We start from the raw sequence: 18,170 nt of genomic DNA, 5'->3' as shown, positions 1-18,170 counted from the left end.
TTGTTTGTATTGTTGATATTTTTTCCACAAGCAATCCTGTGGCCTGGATTACATTCATGACTGTTTTATTTTTGTTGCTCTGGTTTTCATGTGTTTGATTTATTTATTTTTATATGCTTATTAGCGTATGTGAATGTAATTGCGGCCATGATGGCTGACTTTCTAAGCTGGTTTAATGAGGCATCAGCCGATTTGGCAACTCCCTATGCCAGTCTGAAGCCAAAATCCAGGTGTAAACTATCCAGTCCGAACCCCAGTATAGCCACTCTTACAAGACCTCCACAGGAATGACTAACAGCCTCAACACTTCCAGAGCATGCCGTGAAGCCCCGTTAAACCTTTTCACTTTCTACCCTGCCTACCCCCATCTCTCTTCATTCCTCCCTGCCATCATCCTCCAGTATGTTTGTGGCACCAAGGCCTTCGGGGGACATTCCATTTGGATTACAGCCATTTTTACACAGAAAGTCATCCATAAAAGTGTAAATTCACACAAACATGCAAGTGTGTATCGATGCGTAGGTGCGTAAATGCACTGAGGCACAATCTGTGAATACTGTGTCATTGCAGCCTATCCATTTTATAAAAAGCTCCTGGCAAGCAGTTCTCTTACAGTTTTGAAGAGTGTATGAGGGTAGCTGAGTAACAAAGGAAGCAGAGATATTCCCCCAACACTTTACACACATCCCAACTCAACATTCAACCTAGTGTTTTGGATTCTTGAGGGGACCTGAGACTGCACTGTACAGATAAACAGCATGTCTTAATTGTGCATATCCTGACAAGAATGCATTTTCTAAATATACTGTAGGGAGCTCCACAAGCAAAATTCAATACGGTTTAACATGGTGGCCAATGCGTTTAAGTGACCTTTACATGGCAGCTCTGGCTTGGCTGCAGACCAACCTACTCCTCTGAGAGACAAATAGAATGGGGGGGGCAGGCACTGAGAGAAGAGGACATATTTATTTCTTTGAAAAGTGAGACCATTCCACAGGGACTTTTTGGCAAACTGGAGATGCTAGAGGGAATTCTGTTAGAGATACTATGTTTGTTACCCTTTCAGGCCAGGAAGCGAGAAGAGGACAACTTACCCTAACTACTGAAGTAATATTTTGGTAACTCTAGAAAATGTCTTCCACTGCACAATGGACCTGGTGTAGCTCACATACTGTGTAGCCTAACTACAGATACACTGAGAAACTGGCTAGTGACTGATGTTAGTTTGAAATTTAAAAAATCTCAACTTGTTCCGATTAGCGAAACTAATAAATGTAAGTGCTACTGGTATCATTAACAATATTGTTTTGGCATGTGCGTAGAAGCAGACCTAACGTTGCTTTCAGTGTATTAAAATTGAGTCAATACTTTTAATAGATGTAGAAAGGAAACTGAGGCATGGTGGCTGTTCATTTAAGTTACAACAACAGAGAGATGGGCATGTGCTGGTTATGCTACTTTTCAAGTTTCTCGTGACTACACATAGACGTGTACAGTTATTGATGCCCGACTCCAATTTTTAATCTGGGTCTCCTACACAAGTTTCAAAATTCTACACTGCTTAATTCAATAGTTCAAACACTTAATATAACTTCATCTGAATTAATACACACAGTGGAAGCTTGGTACAAACACAGAAGCCAACATCCACAGTCTTCCTTATCTCAGCCCTTGGGGGTACAACCTGTCTTCACTGAGAAAAATGAACTGGACTCCTGGATTGGCTGGTTTGTAATACCACCCTGGATATTTGAGAGGAACATTTATAATGGCAATGCTTAAAAAAAACTAGGCTATCAATGCCACCTAGAATTGTCAGGCTTAATTAAAAAAAACAAAAATAAAGTCCATGTTGTCTAGAACCCCAAAATGCTTTAAAAATAGAAAGAAAGTCCTTGAAGTAAAGAAATTCCATCTTCTCCAGATTTTATATTGCTGAAAATAACTTAAAATGTCTAATCTCAAAAACCTACCATGTCTGCTGCATCAAGAAAAGGTTGAAAAACGTAAACCTACATTAGAATTGGGTAAGTATAAGTAAAAAAGCAGAAAATAGGAATTCATTGGGTTTAATGTACACTGTGTAAAAGCTAGACCTTGTTATTCAGCCTTGTTGTCTCACATCTGAAACAAAGAAAGTTCCTGTTTCCACTTAAATGCCGTACAGCTCCATATGGTGAAGTGTTTACATCCATTCAAAGTCATTCCTTCAGAGCGAAAAGCTTTGTCAGTTTAAATGCATAATCCGACCTTGACAGACATTAAAACAAATCCATGGAGCAGTAAGATGAGAAGCAAGTCATTCACAGAGGCATGGATGCAGCACTAGTACCATGCAATGATAATATTAAAAACACAAGCACAAAGATGGTGGTAATAATGGATGGATGGAGAAAGCCTGAAAGAGAGAGAGAGAAAGAGGAATTTATGCCAACCATTATGATTGCAGCAACAGTGAATATGTGAAACTCCACAGGCATGTTGCTTCTCTACAGTTTGTAATTGAGGAACTGGAAGGTTTTCCTTTTTTGTTAATTCACCAACCATAAGCTCAGGATTTAAATTTTCAGACGCGACTGAGGACTTCATTTTGTTTGAGTTGCAGAATGTAAATGTGGTAATCTGGAATCAAGTTTAAAACTCCCTTTCCTTCTCTCTCTTTTTCAGATTTTAAGGGGGGTTGTTGGTTTCATGGCAGGGCTCTCACCTGGTCTCACTCCTGCCAGCACAGGCAGCGGGTGGTGTGTGAACGCCATGCGGGGGGACCTCGTCTGGGAAGTCAGGGCGTTGAAATCAAACTTCCCCGGCTTCTTAAGTGAACCAGGCGAGGACAATCCTGACGGAAAAAAAAAATGGGATCAAAAATAAAATTGGGGGTAAAAGGGAGAAAAAAAGAGAGGTGGTTTTAATCAAGAAAATGTTGCTGTTTTTGTTAGCTACACTTAAAAAAAATTTATCTGAACTTCATGGAGGGGGGCTTGAACAAGAATGATTTTGAATGATTTTCCTCCGGTCAGTATAATCAAGGGTATAGTCAGGGTGTTTTCAAGTGAAGCTCTGTGAAGTTATCAGTAATAGAGTCCTTACCTGAACTAAAAAGTTATATCACTGTGAGTTTGTAGAAAACTGAAGTGAAATAAAAAATAAATCCTTGGATTCTCCTTGGAGAAGAGGAAAGCTAACGGCAAGTCGGATGGGTGAGCCTGTTTTAGCTAATTTTAACAGTTTATAACAATTTTATTACCCACTATCTAACCAACTACATATTCACAAGACAACAATAGGTTTGTAGCTATGTGTTTTTAAGTTGTTATTTTTGTGTTGTCCACATTGCTGCACAAGTGACAGCATGCCACCAAATCCAAAGGTTCACTGCATTGTCAGTAGAATTAGTACGGCCTGCTTGAAGCTGAACTGGCACATTAATACAGTTAGCAGGTTCTGCCAACATATTAGAATATTAATGTGGATGTTGCTCAGCTGAGAAAGCAGTAACAAACTTGTTGCAATGATCTCTTGCAATAAAACATGTTTAATACTTAGTGTAACATAGCAAAGATGAAAGATTTTCAGTTTGAGTCATGTTGAGTAGCTAAATTCAGCTAAAACAAGAGTTGCCGTCTGGCTAGCAGTTAGCTTTCCGCCGTCTCTGTTGTTTTCATAACCTTGTAAAAAACTAACTGTTGCATAGCATCTTTTTAAATACAGATAAGGAAACTCTTACTGATAACATCACAGAACCTCACTATAAAGAACCCAACCTATTCATTTATGCCAATCAAGACTACAAGTGACCAGACAATGTAAAAAAAAAAAAAAACAATTCCTGAGAGCTAATATTGGAGCTATTGTTGTACAAATGAGAGAGAACGAAAGATACGGTATAGTCTTATAAAAGGGGCAAGGAAATATTTTAACAATAAGCCCAAAATATATCTTTACAGGAAAAAAAAATGATTCTATCAAAACTGAATCTGGTCTTTATTTCAATGCAAAGGAACATCTGTATCTTATATAATCTCAACTCTCCCACAATATGCTTTTCAGATCTAATGTTTCTCTCTCTCTTCCAGGTGCCAATATTAGGGTTTCTCTGTCTATGAGCGCAGTTACAATGCAGCCACATTGAACTAGCAGTGGTCTGGCTTCAGCCGCGCACACAGACTGGCCGCACTATGAGACAGCTTCATTCAGAAATAGCACGCACTGTACAGTATGGACACAGCAGCTGGTGAGTGTGAAAGACAAGCAGACGGACAGAGAGAGGAGACAGAGGGAGAGAGGCGAGAAGAATGTGAGAGACATGAAAATATGTGAAGGAGCAAAAGAGCAAAGCAGAACCTGTAAAAAATGCAGCAGTGTCTTTTTTTTTCTTCTATGCATTGCTCTGACAACATGTATGAAATTGAAATGTCATAAGATGTTAAATATGGTTATTATCTCTTGCGCGCACGCACTCACACACACTGAAAAGACTGCTATGTTTGACTGATGCAACAAAAGACACATTTCTTCCCCTGTAAGTTTTGTTCTAATCTTCCAAATAAGTGTGCGGTGTGATACAGATTTCTTCCTAAACTTTTTTGGACTTTTGTTTTGTAGTCTATTTCTGTGGCCCCTCCGCGTCATACAAGGCATTAAATATGATTTCTCCTCAGTTCTCCAGCTGGAGACGTGTGAAAGTCTATTGGAGTGTGGAGGCGTGTAAAACCTTCCCTCCCTGTGTGAAAGAGTTAAGTCTCAAGCAGGTGGGAGTGAATTCGTGTGAACCATTTATGTCTTTAGCAGATATTTATTCCCCCCACATCCCTCCTCACCCCACATTAGCACAAGTCTGGGGGCGTATTGTACTGTCAAAGAGATTCCAAGCATGAAAACAACCCCAATCCCACTTCTGACACCAGCAGTTAGCAATGATTGCTATGACACTGTCACACTTGAGGGAGAAAGGTGGAAATAAGAGCAGTCTGCAGAGACTGAGAGACGGAAAGACACCGCAGAACATAGCTGGGAAAAACCGACACATAAACTGGGGAAAGAAAAACTTAAGAAATAAACTGTAGTGGTTTCGCTTGAGTAGAGATGGCCGTTTCTTTTCTATGTGAATTCAACAAATACAGTACCTTTCAAAAATATTTTGAAATACTATTCATATTGCCTGAGCTTTACGTTAACAGAAAGTACTGCATAATTTATGTGGAAGGACAATATTATAAGGTCTTCAACATTGTTAACAAAAATATAAACTAATAGATCTGAGTGCAGCACTGCCACAACATGATACTGCTGACACCACGTCCCATAGCAGTCTGTTTAGGGTAATGTAAAGTTTAGTTTTCCTCCACACAAATCCTTTTAGCAAGTACATTATAAATTTCACTTTGGGTTTACCTTTACAGTCCACCTTCTTCAGTTTAGGTGGACGGCCATGCCTTGGTAGCGTTGCGGTTGTGGCATACTTTCCATGTTCAGAATGGTTTTTAAGAGTTGTGTTAAAATTGTGTTAAGTGCAAAGCTTGGTTTTAAAATCTAACCCTGGTTTAAACTCCTCTATAGCTTTCTCCCTGACCCGTTTAATGTGAGTCATGGACTTCAAGATGCTATTAGTTCACTCAAGTTGTCTTTAGGAACCTGTCAGGCCTTCGCAGAACATCTGAATTGAATGTAAAGATTAAATTACAGAAAGGCACACTCCATGCATTCAAAATCAAATTCAAAAATACTTTATTGATACCACAGGGATCTGAAAGCAGCTGATTGACAGGATGACAGTAGCTCAGGAGGTAGGGATTCTTTTTCTGGTTGCTGGTTAAAAACCTCGCTACCTGTGTCTCAGTCGTTGTGGCACCTACTGTACTGCAGCCTAGCTTCTGTCAGTCGGTCACAGGGTAGCTGTGGCTATGTTGTAGCTTACCACCATCAAAGACTGAATGTGAATGACTGAATGTAGGGTAAATTGCTACACAAAAGCAGGCCAAATGCAGGCTATTTGATTGCTTTGGATTTTAATTCGCCTTATCAGAGTATAGAGGCCTTACTAGAAAGACACACCACATTTCTATGATTTGTATTTTGAAGTAAATTGCATCATTTTCCTTCCACTTCTCAGTAATGTGTATTGGTTCCTCAGAAAAAAATCCCCCAAAAATGCAGTGATATTTGTGGTTAAGTGACAAAATATGGGTGTGAATAATTTCACAAATCAGTGTATTTGGGAAAAAGGGCGCAAAGGGAGCCGAAAACGGAAAGTGTTTGACATTTGTGTAGGGGAACTTCTGATAGTATCAGTGAATGTTGCAGACAATATTTCTTCACAGACGGTGCAGTGGTCTGATCTGGAATTATGTTTGTGTGCCAAATTTGCACTGTTTCCTCTTCTGGCACTGCTTAATGTTTCACTGGCAACTAATCAAGCGTTCCCATGATGACCCTTCTGTCTCTTTGCACTAACAGGCCTACCACCAGATGCGCCTCTGAAGAACACACAGCCACAGACACACACATGGTTTTAAAAGACGGGGCATAATTATTACTGCAGGAAAGTTGGGGAATTCTCTCTCTAGTGATTTAAAGCACATATGTGCACAGCTGTGTGCTTCTGCGAGTATGCAGCATTTACCTTAAAGGAAGGCCATCACTGTCACGAGTCTCCGGTGTCTCAGGAAAATTTCAAAATAATTTGGAATTAATCTGAAATCATGGTTGCTTCGATAGTCTCCTGTAACCTCCCCCCACCCTTCTTCGCCCCTGTAGAGCAGCTGTCTCTAGCATCCTCATGGATCCCAAGGCTACAAACACACGGAAACACCATCTGGGACTGTGCTTCAGCTGTGTCTCCTTGTGTGTGCGTGTGTGTGTGTGAGAGAGAGTGAGAGAGAGTGTGTGTGTGCTGGACTGGACTGGGCTGTGTATGTGCAGAAATCTATTTCTGAATCAAACTGTTGTGCGACTTATTTGTGCTAATGCATCTTGAGGAACAGTGTGTGTGGACGTGCGGACGCAAGGGGTTTTCAAGGAAATCAGGGTGAGTGATTGGTGGCACGCAGAGACATTGCGGCGCACCTGCAGGGTCCTTTAATTTGTTTGTTTGTGCTAGAGTGTGCCAGTGAGCTTGTTTGTTTATATACCTCCCACCTGTACAGGAATCCCCATGTGAAAATTGTCAATGACAGGTGGGATTGTTTAGAAAAATCAGACGCACACCACACTTTTAATCCCACATCCGCTCTGTGTTTTTTTTTTTTTTTTGCTCTCCCTTTACAATAATCCATTGTTTTGTTTCTAGGTTTAACTTGGTAATTCCCGAAGCTTTCGGCTTAACACATTTTCACTTGAATTTTGCATATTAATTACTGTCTTCGGATTATAAAGATATTTAATTTGATTTGAAAAAAAAATCATCAGGAGGTACACGGCTTTTAATTGTGCTGATATCTTTTCAAAGAAATCAGGTGATGTAAAGCGAGAGAAAATGATAAAAGGTGAGGCTGTGCAAACTCCGTTGTGGGTCCGATGAACAGCCTCTTAATTACATTTACAGCTAAGTGGAACAGAAGCTGAGGAGCAGCCGCCGAGGCTCTAGTGAGAGTAGACAGTGGCAAAACCTATCCAAGACTCTTGGCTCCTCTGCTTCACACTCTAATTAACCCTTCTTCCTCATCAGCTTTCACCAGTTAAAAACACCAAAGTCATCTTCTCTGCCAGCTATCCCTGCTATTCCCTCTTGCACTTCCCACTTTCCCCATTTGCTTGCCTAATTTTTGGGTTCTGTCTCCAACCTCTCCTCCTCTGACATGTTTTCTCTCTCTGCGGGGCCCTTCCCACTGTACACCTTTTTCAATTAGACGGAAGGGAGGCAGGGAAGAGGAGCCAAAGTAGGAGCTAAGGAGCTGGAGGATGGATTTTACACCTCAGATCCTCAGGAACATCTTAAGAAATGGATTTGAGGCGATGGAGGGGAGAGCAGCGCAGAGGGATAGAGGCGGAGCAGCCACCTCAACACCTGCAGGGGCGGGGAGCACGGCAAGCAAGTGTGTTGCAATGTGGTAGTGTGGCGGGGGATGGGGTTGGGAGTGCTGCGAGTTGCAGTGTGTTGGGAGGACTTTACATATGTGTGTGTGAGCGTAGGGTCCGTATGGATATGACTAAGCCTCTCTGCAAGTGTGCACATGTGAGAGACAAAACAAGTACAAGTAAATATTTTACTGTCAGTGAATGTGTCACGTCAGTATGAGCAAGACGACCTCAAAAAGTTTCACAAGAAGAACTGACAGTTATGAGAGATAAAGCCACTGCTTGAAGGCTCATGAATCACACCAATGAAGCTTGTAAATGGTGCATTGTTCAGAATACTGCTCTTGTGCTTTAAGGGCCTCAGCCCTGATTTTCTACATGCTTGTCACATTATGCACACAAACTTCAATATACCTTATTGGGATTGTATGCGTTAGCCCAACACAAAGGAGTGTATAATCGGAAGGTGGAAGAAAAACTATGAATGATGTTCAAAATTAAAAAATATGAAAAATGTGTCTTTGATTTTTGATTTTTCACTGGACTTTGACTGGTCCATTGTAACTCATAGCTGTGGTTTAGTCTAAAATCATTCAATTGTTGTTGTAGCTATGTATTTAAGCTTGTTGTGATGCTGAAGAAAGGCATTATTGCCACCATGCTCACGGTAATGTGCAGTGTTAATTCTCTCACAAATATTGTTTTGCATGTAGGCCAAAAACTCCAGCTGTGCTCTTGTCTGACCAGAGCAGAATGTTCCACTTGATTGGTGTGTCCACACGTGGCAAACTGCGAGCAAGACCTCTTCAAGCAATATTTCAACAATGGCGCTGTCCTTGCCTTGATTTTGAAATTATGTATCCTGTTTCTGCTCGCATGACATCAAAATACAAAACAATGAAGATGCTGGTAATGTGAAAAATAATTAAAATGTTTGAGGTAAATTAATTCAGCAAGAAATAATCAGAAATGAAAACATTGTATTGCATGTCTATTTGGCTTGCTATCACTGTCCTTAATGTATTTAAGCAAACACAAACAGACATACAATATGTTTACCTGAAATACAAATATTGCCTACTGTATGTATTGTAAATATATAGAAACACGTACACACATACACATTTACAAAGGAATGACTGTGCTTCATAAAGTCTGATAGATAGTAAATAGATATGAGTGTAATCAATGTTGTTCTAACCATGGTAAGGAAACTGCACGCCATCGTTTTCATGTTTTATCTTCCTCTCCTGCACACTCGCCAAATGGTGCTGCACTGAAAGTGAAGAAGGGTATTGTTAACAATGAGATAGGAGAAGAGTGAGAGAGACAGAAGACAAGAGAAAGAGAGAGAAGAAAGGAGGGCAGGGGAGAGAGAGAATTTGAGTATGATCATGGTAGTGAATGATTGATCATATGCACAACATTAAGGTCAACTTTATGCATGATTATGGCTTTGAGGTGAAGAAATGTGCATTCTCCAGGAAGAGAACTAGACGTGGAGTCGTAGGTTGTTAGAGTTATTGCCTGTAGAATGGGAGAGGGGTGGGAACAGGGTAGTGGGTCTACAGCTTATAGGTGTGCCGATTTTCAAAATCATTGCAGATCAAAATAGCAGCCTATTCCATTAGACCAGAGCCGCTGTCTAATCTACAAATCAAACTTCCTATTTCAAAGGATTTCTATTTAAAAATATTTCTGTTACAGTATGATGTAGGGTACTACATAATGTTGGAGCTTAACATTACCCAGTCAGAATCTAGAATTAGCTAGCATAGTACCGCAGCCCTATCTTGGTTCTAGATCAATACCACCAATTATGACAAATTGTTGACTAATTACATAGGAGTGTTTCTTTTTCTATGAATTAAATGATTATTTGGGTGAGTGACTGGGAGGTTTTCGAGGGTGCTCAGGAGAACTACGTGAATCACCAGCGTGAAGCAGGCCGATTGATTTAGGACGCGTGGATTATCATTCTTGGGCTTTTGTGGTTTGGTGGCGGTCAGACAAGAGAGTGCAAAAGTTTCTTCATGCTCAGGTAGTGGGTGACAGGAGCAGGGTGGGATGGAGTGGATACCTGCATCCATGTCATTAGGCCACGCACTGGACTGGGAAGAGCTGGCAGCAGGTGAACGTCCAGGATAAAAAACATCATCCGTTGGGCTCTCCAACTCACTGTCATCTAAGGACTTCCTCTTGGTGGAGCTGAAGAAAATGGGAAGACATTTTCAGGGAGAAAGAAAGATGGAAAAACAAAAAAAGAAGAGAAAAAGTGTTTTTTTTTCTCTGAAGCTATCATACAGGTCTAAACATAAATATAATACTTAGCAACTTTATGAGTTATGAAGCGGTCACATAGACAAATTTCAATTTCAGTTCATTTGAGGAGCCAATATTTTTAAAGCAGATCAGACAAAACAGAAAAGAAACACAGCAGTAAATGTGTAGGAAAAAGGGTAGAAAAAAAGAGGAGAGTGCCTTTTTATGTCTCAAAATTTTTGATCTTTTAGGTTTTTATAACTACCTCCGTGGAAGATTTGCGTACAACTCCACCTCAGACCTAAAGTGACAGCAGACGACAGAAGTAAGGAGACAGAAAGAGAAAGAAACAAAAGAAGAATAAAGCAGAAGAGCAATCACATTCATAAAGAGGAAAGTCGATAACAGACAAACACACACAAACATATATAGAAATTTAGAGGAGCTTTGGATTCATTACAAGCTGAGCTACCAAAACAACTCTTTATTGACAGCAAATATCTGTCTTTAGCATTAGAAAATCTTCACAGTAAAAAGTTACTGCCTGAAAGGCATAAACTCAGATGAATTTGTATAGCTGGCAGTGTTTCAAAACACATTTGAATTAGTTTTCTTTTGAAAGAGGAACATTTATGGAGTAGTTAAAAAATGATGTGATTGTTTTACCAAAAACAATTCGTACAGATTCTACCATTATTTTCTGCCAAAATAAATAAAAGACAAACGAACAAAAAAAACCAAAAACCCATATATTAAATTTTGACTGTGATAACTGCTGTGTGGAGGCGGTACAATTGAAAACAGAGACACTGTGATTTAATTGTTTATTTGAAATGTCAGAAAAAGATGTTATCAGAGTATGGTGATTATACTGATTATTAATCATTTGCCAGAGGGAATCTTTTGGTAAATATTTTTAATGATCAGAAGCAAGTCTGTAGGCAACTAGTATGGTTCTTTTATCAAATAAGCATTCCTCCAAAGCTTTTATCGTCTACAGTGACATGCTTTAACTGCTCAGCAGCAGCATGAGATTTTCACTGTATGATAACCCTGAGAAAAAAAATACCACAATTGCAGTTTTTCACAGTATAAGATTTTAAAATGTATAACCTTATCAAACTATTTCTGTTTTAAATCTAAATGTATATTTAAACCTATTGATGCTAAAACATAAAGGCTTGTTTGCTACAGCTGTTATTTATAAAATGTATTTATTTGTATTCATACGTATTTTAAAACAGAATATATATGTCATGAATTTAATGTAAGTGTGGTGCAGTGTGGAACAATAGGCACAGGAGGAGCTGCACTGCACACAGTCAGAGAGAAAACTTATTCTCTGGCATCTTATTAAAATGACTTAAAATGTAGGAATGTTATGATGGGGAATATAATTTTGAAATTCCAATTCTTTTAAACTTTAACACAACTTAATATGGGTAACTGGCCCATGTTTACTCTGGACTGAGCAACATACATCACTTAACACCCAGTACTGCCATTGTGTGTGTGTGTGTGTGTGTGTGTGTGTGTGTGTGTGTGTGCGTGTGTGTGTATGTGTTTGTGTGTGAGTAAAGTGATGTGTGTTTACCTGGTGGAAGGAGGGGAGGTGAGTGAGCGCCGACCCAGAGCCACCTGGTTAATGTTGTAGTAGCTGGGGCTGCTGTCCAGCTCAGCCAGTGAGAAGTTGGGCCCTGACGCCGTGGCTACAGGAGCTGAGGAGGAGCAAAAGAGAAGGAAGAAGAGAACAGAAATGGGAAGAAAATAGGAATATGCAAAATATGAATTAAGGTAATTTGTTTTTCAAGATGTTAATCTAGGAAATAAGAAAAGAGCATCAAAGAGAACATTATTGATTATACTCATTTTTTTCCATAGCAAAACTTTATCCTGGTACAGTTCCTGGAAACTACAAAACATACTAGAGGGAACATAATTCTTCTTTGTTGCCTTTAAGACATAAATAACTCACTCTGTGACACTCTGACTAGCTCTGCCACATTCCACACTCCTGAGGTGACGAAGCAGTCCTGGAAACTCAGGTGTCCTGTACAGAAAGGACATGAAAGCAATATGCAAATTTGTGGTCTTGAAGTAATTTTCTTTGAGGAGGCTACTATTGCAAAATCCCAGTTGATCAACATCTATGAAGGCTTGTCTGTTACCAGAATCCACAGCTGGACAACACTGAAGCAAACAGGCATGATAAAACCAATTGTATTATGCCAATTTAGGAGTGTTTAGATATGGAAATGCACAGACGGGTACCTACCATTGGGTGGTGGTTTGATGTCTGTGTCTCCCTGTTGGCTGGAGCTGTCTGATTGTCCAGATTCTACATGGCAACAAGCACAGAAAGAGAAAAGACAAAGGTTCATCATGGGGTTTACATACTTAAGAAACATTCAGTGCTTTACTAATTCCAGCATTTTGAGATTTGAGGTGTGAGAGAAAATATGAAAAACCTGCAGCATGTGCTAGAGTATGTTATACATCTTGTAAATTTATATCTGTGAATTCACACATCCTTCTTGCGTGCGTGTGAGTGTGTGTGTGATTTTCTTGTGTCTAAGAATGTTCTCTCCTGCTGGTCCTGTCTGTGCACAATCAAGGTGCAATGATTTACAGTGTGCTGCCACGGCATTTAGTATCTAACCACGTAATCGTATCACTCACCCTAATCCTATTTAATACCTTCTTGCTTGTAGGGATTTGGTCTACATAAGCAGAGCACCTTACACACACATATGTGAACATGTGCACACAAACGCCTGGCCTCTCTCTCTCTCAATCTGTTTCTCCTTTAGTTTCTGCTTCATACTTTAATACATGTTGTAATCCTTGTATGATCGCACATACACATGCTTACACACTGAGATAGCTACAGGGAAAGGCTGTACAATGTAAGACCACCATGGGAACACATGTTAATAATATTAAACAATAAGTCTAGACTTATGATATGAGGAGTGACATGTTGAAAAAGGACATCGAAGAAAGTATCACAAAAAGTATTGCAAAAAATAGGCCTCTATGCCAATATTTGTAGACATAAAACACAAACTGTAGTGTTGCACATATGTTCCTATAGAGAATATTAAGTCAATAAGACTGATCTCCATGTCCTGGGCTAGTGAGGTATTGGTAAAGGTAATGGCTGTCCATTCAGGCCTTGCTAGGCTCCTGCTAGCAAGCAAGCTAAAGGAGGTGTTTATCTGCAGGCTGTAGGTGATAACAGAGCACAGAGATTCCTGCCAGCAGCACTTGCCTTGCAGCCACACTAAGCCACAGATTACTGAGCAGAAACAATAACAGACCTGTCTCGCTGCCTACGACACACTGCTTATCCTCAGAGAGAGAAAAAGAGGGAGAAAAAGAGGGCTAGACTGAGACAGACAAGAGGAAGAATGAAGGAAAGAAAGAGCAAATGAAAGAGAGCTTCTCTTGCTGAAACTCTCGCTCCTCTGTGTGTCTCTCACAGGCTGGGTGTAATCCTGGCAGCCATCTTAGAGCTTGGCAGCCATCTTAGTATTGGCGGCAGTGCAGCATTCCAGCTAACTGACAGCACTCGCTCCAAACATACGTGGCTGTGCCCCCGCCGCGCACGCACCCAGACACATTTAAACACACACGCATACGTGGACAAACACCGAGGTAGGCTCTTAGAGTAAACATATACCATGGCCAATGAAAGCTGTTGAGAAAACAACCTGACTTCAGTGGACTTTTTACCGTCATGTAGTATTTCACACAAGGACTCTATAATACTATAAACTCTCTGTCTCACACCACAAATGCATCAGTAATATCCAGCTTTCCATACAGTGTGTGCAGTGTTAGTAGCAAACATGCTGGCATACAGTTTTCACAACATGGCTGAGCTAATGCTCTGAAAACAATTTTGTTAGTAAGGAATTGTGTTAACATTTTTTTCAGACACGATGAGATTTTATGAAATTCCTACATTATTGTTAAACATTTTGAAGAGGTTTTCTCAATTATGACTGTAGAAAAATTACATTGTTGTTTACTATGGTGCATTTTAGATAGGCTACAATATACTCTGAGTCCCTGCTCTGTGTTATTATTGTTCTTAAATCAGGCAACATTCTGTGTAAACAAATAAAATATCAGATGTAAAATCTATCTATCCTCGTTCTGCCTTGTCCAGGGTTGAAGGTGAATGAAGCTTTCCTAGATGCCAGCAGGCGAGATCCTACAAACTCTCTCACCTGTGGACAGGTCGACAGCTGATCTCAATACTCAAATGACTATGTATGCTCACAATCAGCAATTTCTATTAAATCCATCAACGGCATCTGGTTGTCTGGCAATGCTTCAAGGCACAATGCCCAACTATCCTTTCTTCACTGAGAAGTGTTGATAAAACAGAGTTCAAGTCCAGTAATTTCTTTTGTCTCAGTGCAATTTAGCGCCATGCGTCCAATGTGGGACAAAGGTACCACTAGCACACTGAAATTGATGAGACACTCCACAGCACTCCTGATGCCAGTTAGCCTTAAGCTATTGAAATGAAACCCAGATATGAAGATCTGTGCTGCGTGCTTACAACCCTTTATCTATGTTTGAGACTTTTATTTTAATGAAAAAAAAAAAAAAGTTAGCTGCCGACATTGATTGCAAGCATTGAAGAAATCTCCATAACCTTTAAATTTTCTGTGTGGCAGCATTTCAGGTATGTGGTTAAAAAAAAAAAAAAAATCACCAACTGGATCTTTAATCTTGAATGATCTTTTATCATTTAAGATTGAGATAAAAATGGTCATGTGTCATCATGATAATGATAAACTCTTTTTAATGTAAACTTGTAAATAAACAAACTGATGTGTTACTAGGAATATTAATGTTGCTGTGTTAGCATTGTAAAAAAAAATAAAATAAATCTGCGATACTTTTCTAAACATCCCCACCACAGTGCTAGATTTAGTTTCTGATTGGACATTTTCGTATTATCACTCAACTGAAGGGCTATTTTTCTTTTTAAATATTCTGGGCTAAATTTGATCCCATCAAATCTGAAATGTAAAAAAAAAATTGACAGGTTAAAGTACCTAAAAAAGATTATTCTACATTGAACTGAAATTTTATAAAATACGATTTGAGACCGATGAAGAGTTAATTCTATTTTCAAAACACAAATTCAGTCATCATATTGTTTCCTGAAAACAAGTCAGTTTTTCATAAACTCACATTATTGGTAAGCCAAATTAAACTTAGCCATTTACTTCAGGCTACTTGCAATGAACACCACTATGCTCAACTGATCCAAACGTGTGAAAGCTGAAACTCAAGTTAGATAAGAGGATGTCAGTAGTAGAGGAAAAGCGATACCTATCTTCATAATCAACATGCGGTCTTCACAGGTCACACCATGTTTTCTCGCAGTACACAACAGATAGAGACAGTGTAACATGTCCTGTGTTTTTTCTTTTATTTCCAAAGCAAAACATTTCAGCAGTTTCATTTCTTTAGCAAAGTTTAGCTAATTTGAGGAGTGCAAACCTTCGCTGGACAATGGAGCTTTCAACAATTGTGAAGTTCAACGACATGTCAGCCAACACACACAGTGCTTACACCACATCACTACATCACTCACTGGAAACAAGTCCCACTGTTGAGTGTGGCAGTGCATCATATAGCTGCATACTGAAGTGAGGAGGACATGGTGAAGGAGGAGGTAAAAGAGGTTTGGTTACTGGTTATCACTGTTCTGCAAGCTGCAGGCTACCAAAGCAGTCACAACCCCCCCATCTTTACCCCCGCCCAGCCTCTGAAGCGCACATCCAGCCCCTTATCTTCTCACCGCAGCCCCCTAAAGCCCTCCCTTCAGCGACCCCAATCAGAGTCCTGCAGCCCCTTTTCCTTAGTTGCCCCACTGCGTTTGCCGCCAACAAACGCATTTTTAACCTCAAATCTTTCAGCCAACTGTGCAGGCCCTTCAAATCAGTGAATTAAAAACAATGCACACAGATAAAACCAAAGCATGACCTAGACATGTACATTAGAGACAAACTGTGCTTATTTTGTGATATCTAACACAGCTTTATTATGATCCTTAAAAAACTATTATGGTGGGTTAATGAATATCTAGTTTTACCAAAAGACCTTCTATGAGTGGTCGCCGAAACACAGTCAATGTTTTGTTTATTGGACATTGTAACAAGAAATATTTGACTTGCATTCCCAGATTTTCTACCAGAAAACAAATGGAAAATGCAAGCAGCAACAAGGACTTTGGCGGTATTCTCCACAAGAGAAAAGATGTGTTGTAAGTGTTCAGATACTTTTCAGTATTCCTACTGTGATGATGTTTTGCCATCATAAAATAAAAAGATACTCATCTACTGTAGCAAAAAGTTAGGTATCTATTGCCAGTCTGTGGACAGATTGCAATTTGTAATGTTTAGTGAGTAACCTGCATGTGAAATATACAAGTTGGCAAATTATAGTGCACTTTCTTTTTCAGTACATTGTAAAAACATTGTTAAGGTGAACAGTTAATCTGTCAAGTAAAATTGTGTACTGGTTAACAACGAATAAATGCCAGGCTGAATTTAAAAACAAGCTTCTTCTTTTGTTAAAATCAATGCACTATGTGTCAAGAGATTTCACGTTTTTTGCTCTTTTCCCTGTTCTTACAGGAGTTTATTCTAATGTGTGTGTCCTGCACTACGCTTTCCAAACACCCAGTAAAGGATTAAAGAACAACTTATTCGAAAGATAACACACTGCTCCAATTCACTCTAAATTGAGTTGAGTTTATTTTTAGAGTGAAAATGTACAGCAAATGCCAAATCAAGACACTTTACTAGTATTAAGAGGCAGTTCGGCACAGAAACTGGACTTTCCCATTCTGCCACAAATAGTTACAACAACTACGACCAAATAGCGTACCAAAGCCAAACAAGTGTGTTTCTGAACCATTTTGCTCTCAGAATGTTCTTTTTGAGACAATATTATGTTAATTCCAGTTTAATTATGACGTTAAATTTGAAGGAACAATTAGATTTTTTTTCTATGTAAATAGCCACTCTATGTAAAGCAAGTGATATATGGTTGAATATACATTTTATTTATTGCAATTGAAATACAGAAAACATTGTCAGAGAGATAAACTAGCAAATGAAAAGTAAAGCTGTGTAAAAAGTAAAATAGGAGAGGTAAAAGTTTATTTGAACTAGAATCTGTGAAAGCCTTTAAATTTGTTTTGTGATAAGGTGGAGTCATTCATTGACACATTTCCACATTACTCACATTTCCAGAACTAGGAAAAAATGTACAAGTATTGGCTGACAAAAAACTATAACATATCCCAACACTGGCTCCAGAAATGTTAAAACAGACAAAGCAAAAGCTTTTTGAAGAGCTTACGCTATTTGCCTACAATTCAACTGCAATAACTCTTCATGGCAGCAGCTAAGCGATGACTGCTGTCAGGGGTTGGTGATTACAGTATTTCTCTACAGGCTCAGGGGCAAGTCCCACGACCCCACCGCCATCAACATAACCCCACTCATCATGGCCCTGACATACATTGCTGGGCCTCTCACTGTTCTCTTCCTTCCATCCATCAGTGCAGCTTAAAGTTCATGATTTATCTGGCATTCAGGACATATTTCTGAGGCTTTCCTGGCATTTCATGTGTCCTACGTTCGTCAAGTTACTGTTTTTGCCTTACATGTATGTCCTTCAAAAACACAACAGTGCAGACAGTAATTTTCAAGTCTCAATACAACTTCTATTAACAAAACTTTCTCTTCCATTTGTTACTGACTCTGTTACACCCACAGTTCAACTACCCCAACAACCCATTGTGTATCTGTGAGTTTTAGATGAGGAATTTGCTTGTTCACTTGTTGGATTCTGCTGTT

At 39.4% G+C, this 18,170-nt stretch overlaps 1 protein-coding gene across 10 annotated transcripts in view; it reads right to left on the bottom strand.

The window, feature by feature from the left end:
* The window catches only part of nfixa (nuclear factor I/Xa), a 125,988-nt gene that overhangs the window by 15,584 nt on the left and 92,234 nt on the right, over positions 1 to 18,170 (bottom strand). For 5 of the 10 annotated variants that reach the window (XM_014981919.2, XM_088005086.1, XM_088005110.1 and 2 more), the window contains 7 exons: positions 12,551 to 12,613; positions 12,251 to 12,325; positions 11,870 to 11,993; positions 10,541 to 10,576; positions 10,094 to 10,221; positions 9,215 to 9,289; positions 2,708 to 2,836 (listed from right to left, as the gene is read on the bottom strand). In XM_014981919.2, coding sequence (XP_014837405.1) covers positions 2,708 to 2,836; positions 9,215 to 9,289; positions 10,094 to 10,221; positions 10,541 to 10,576; positions 11,870 to 11,993; positions 12,251 to 12,325; positions 12,551 to 12,613 — 630 coding nt within the window. The remainder of the gene's footprint in view (positions 1 to 2,707; positions 2,837 to 9,214; positions 9,290 to 10,093; positions 10,222 to 10,540; positions 10,577 to 11,869; positions 11,994 to 12,250; positions 12,326 to 12,550; positions 12,614 to 18,170) is intronic. The other 5 variants (XM_088005101.1, XM_088005091.1, XM_088005084.1 and 2 more) reach the window with 5 other exon arrangements.

Source organism: Poecilia mexicana, unplaced genomic scaffold (assembly GCF_051168715.1).
Source record: "Poecilia mexicana isolate PSO_F unplaced genomic scaffold, ASM5116871v1 scaffold_1, whole genome shotgun sequence".
Classification (NCBI taxonomy): domain Eukaryota; kingdom Metazoa; phylum Chordata; class Actinopteri; order Cyprinodontiformes; family Poeciliidae; genus Poecilia; species Poecilia mexicana.
The sequence above is the reverse complement of the archived record's forward strand: the minus strand, read 5'-3'. Positions and strand labels throughout refer to the sequence as shown.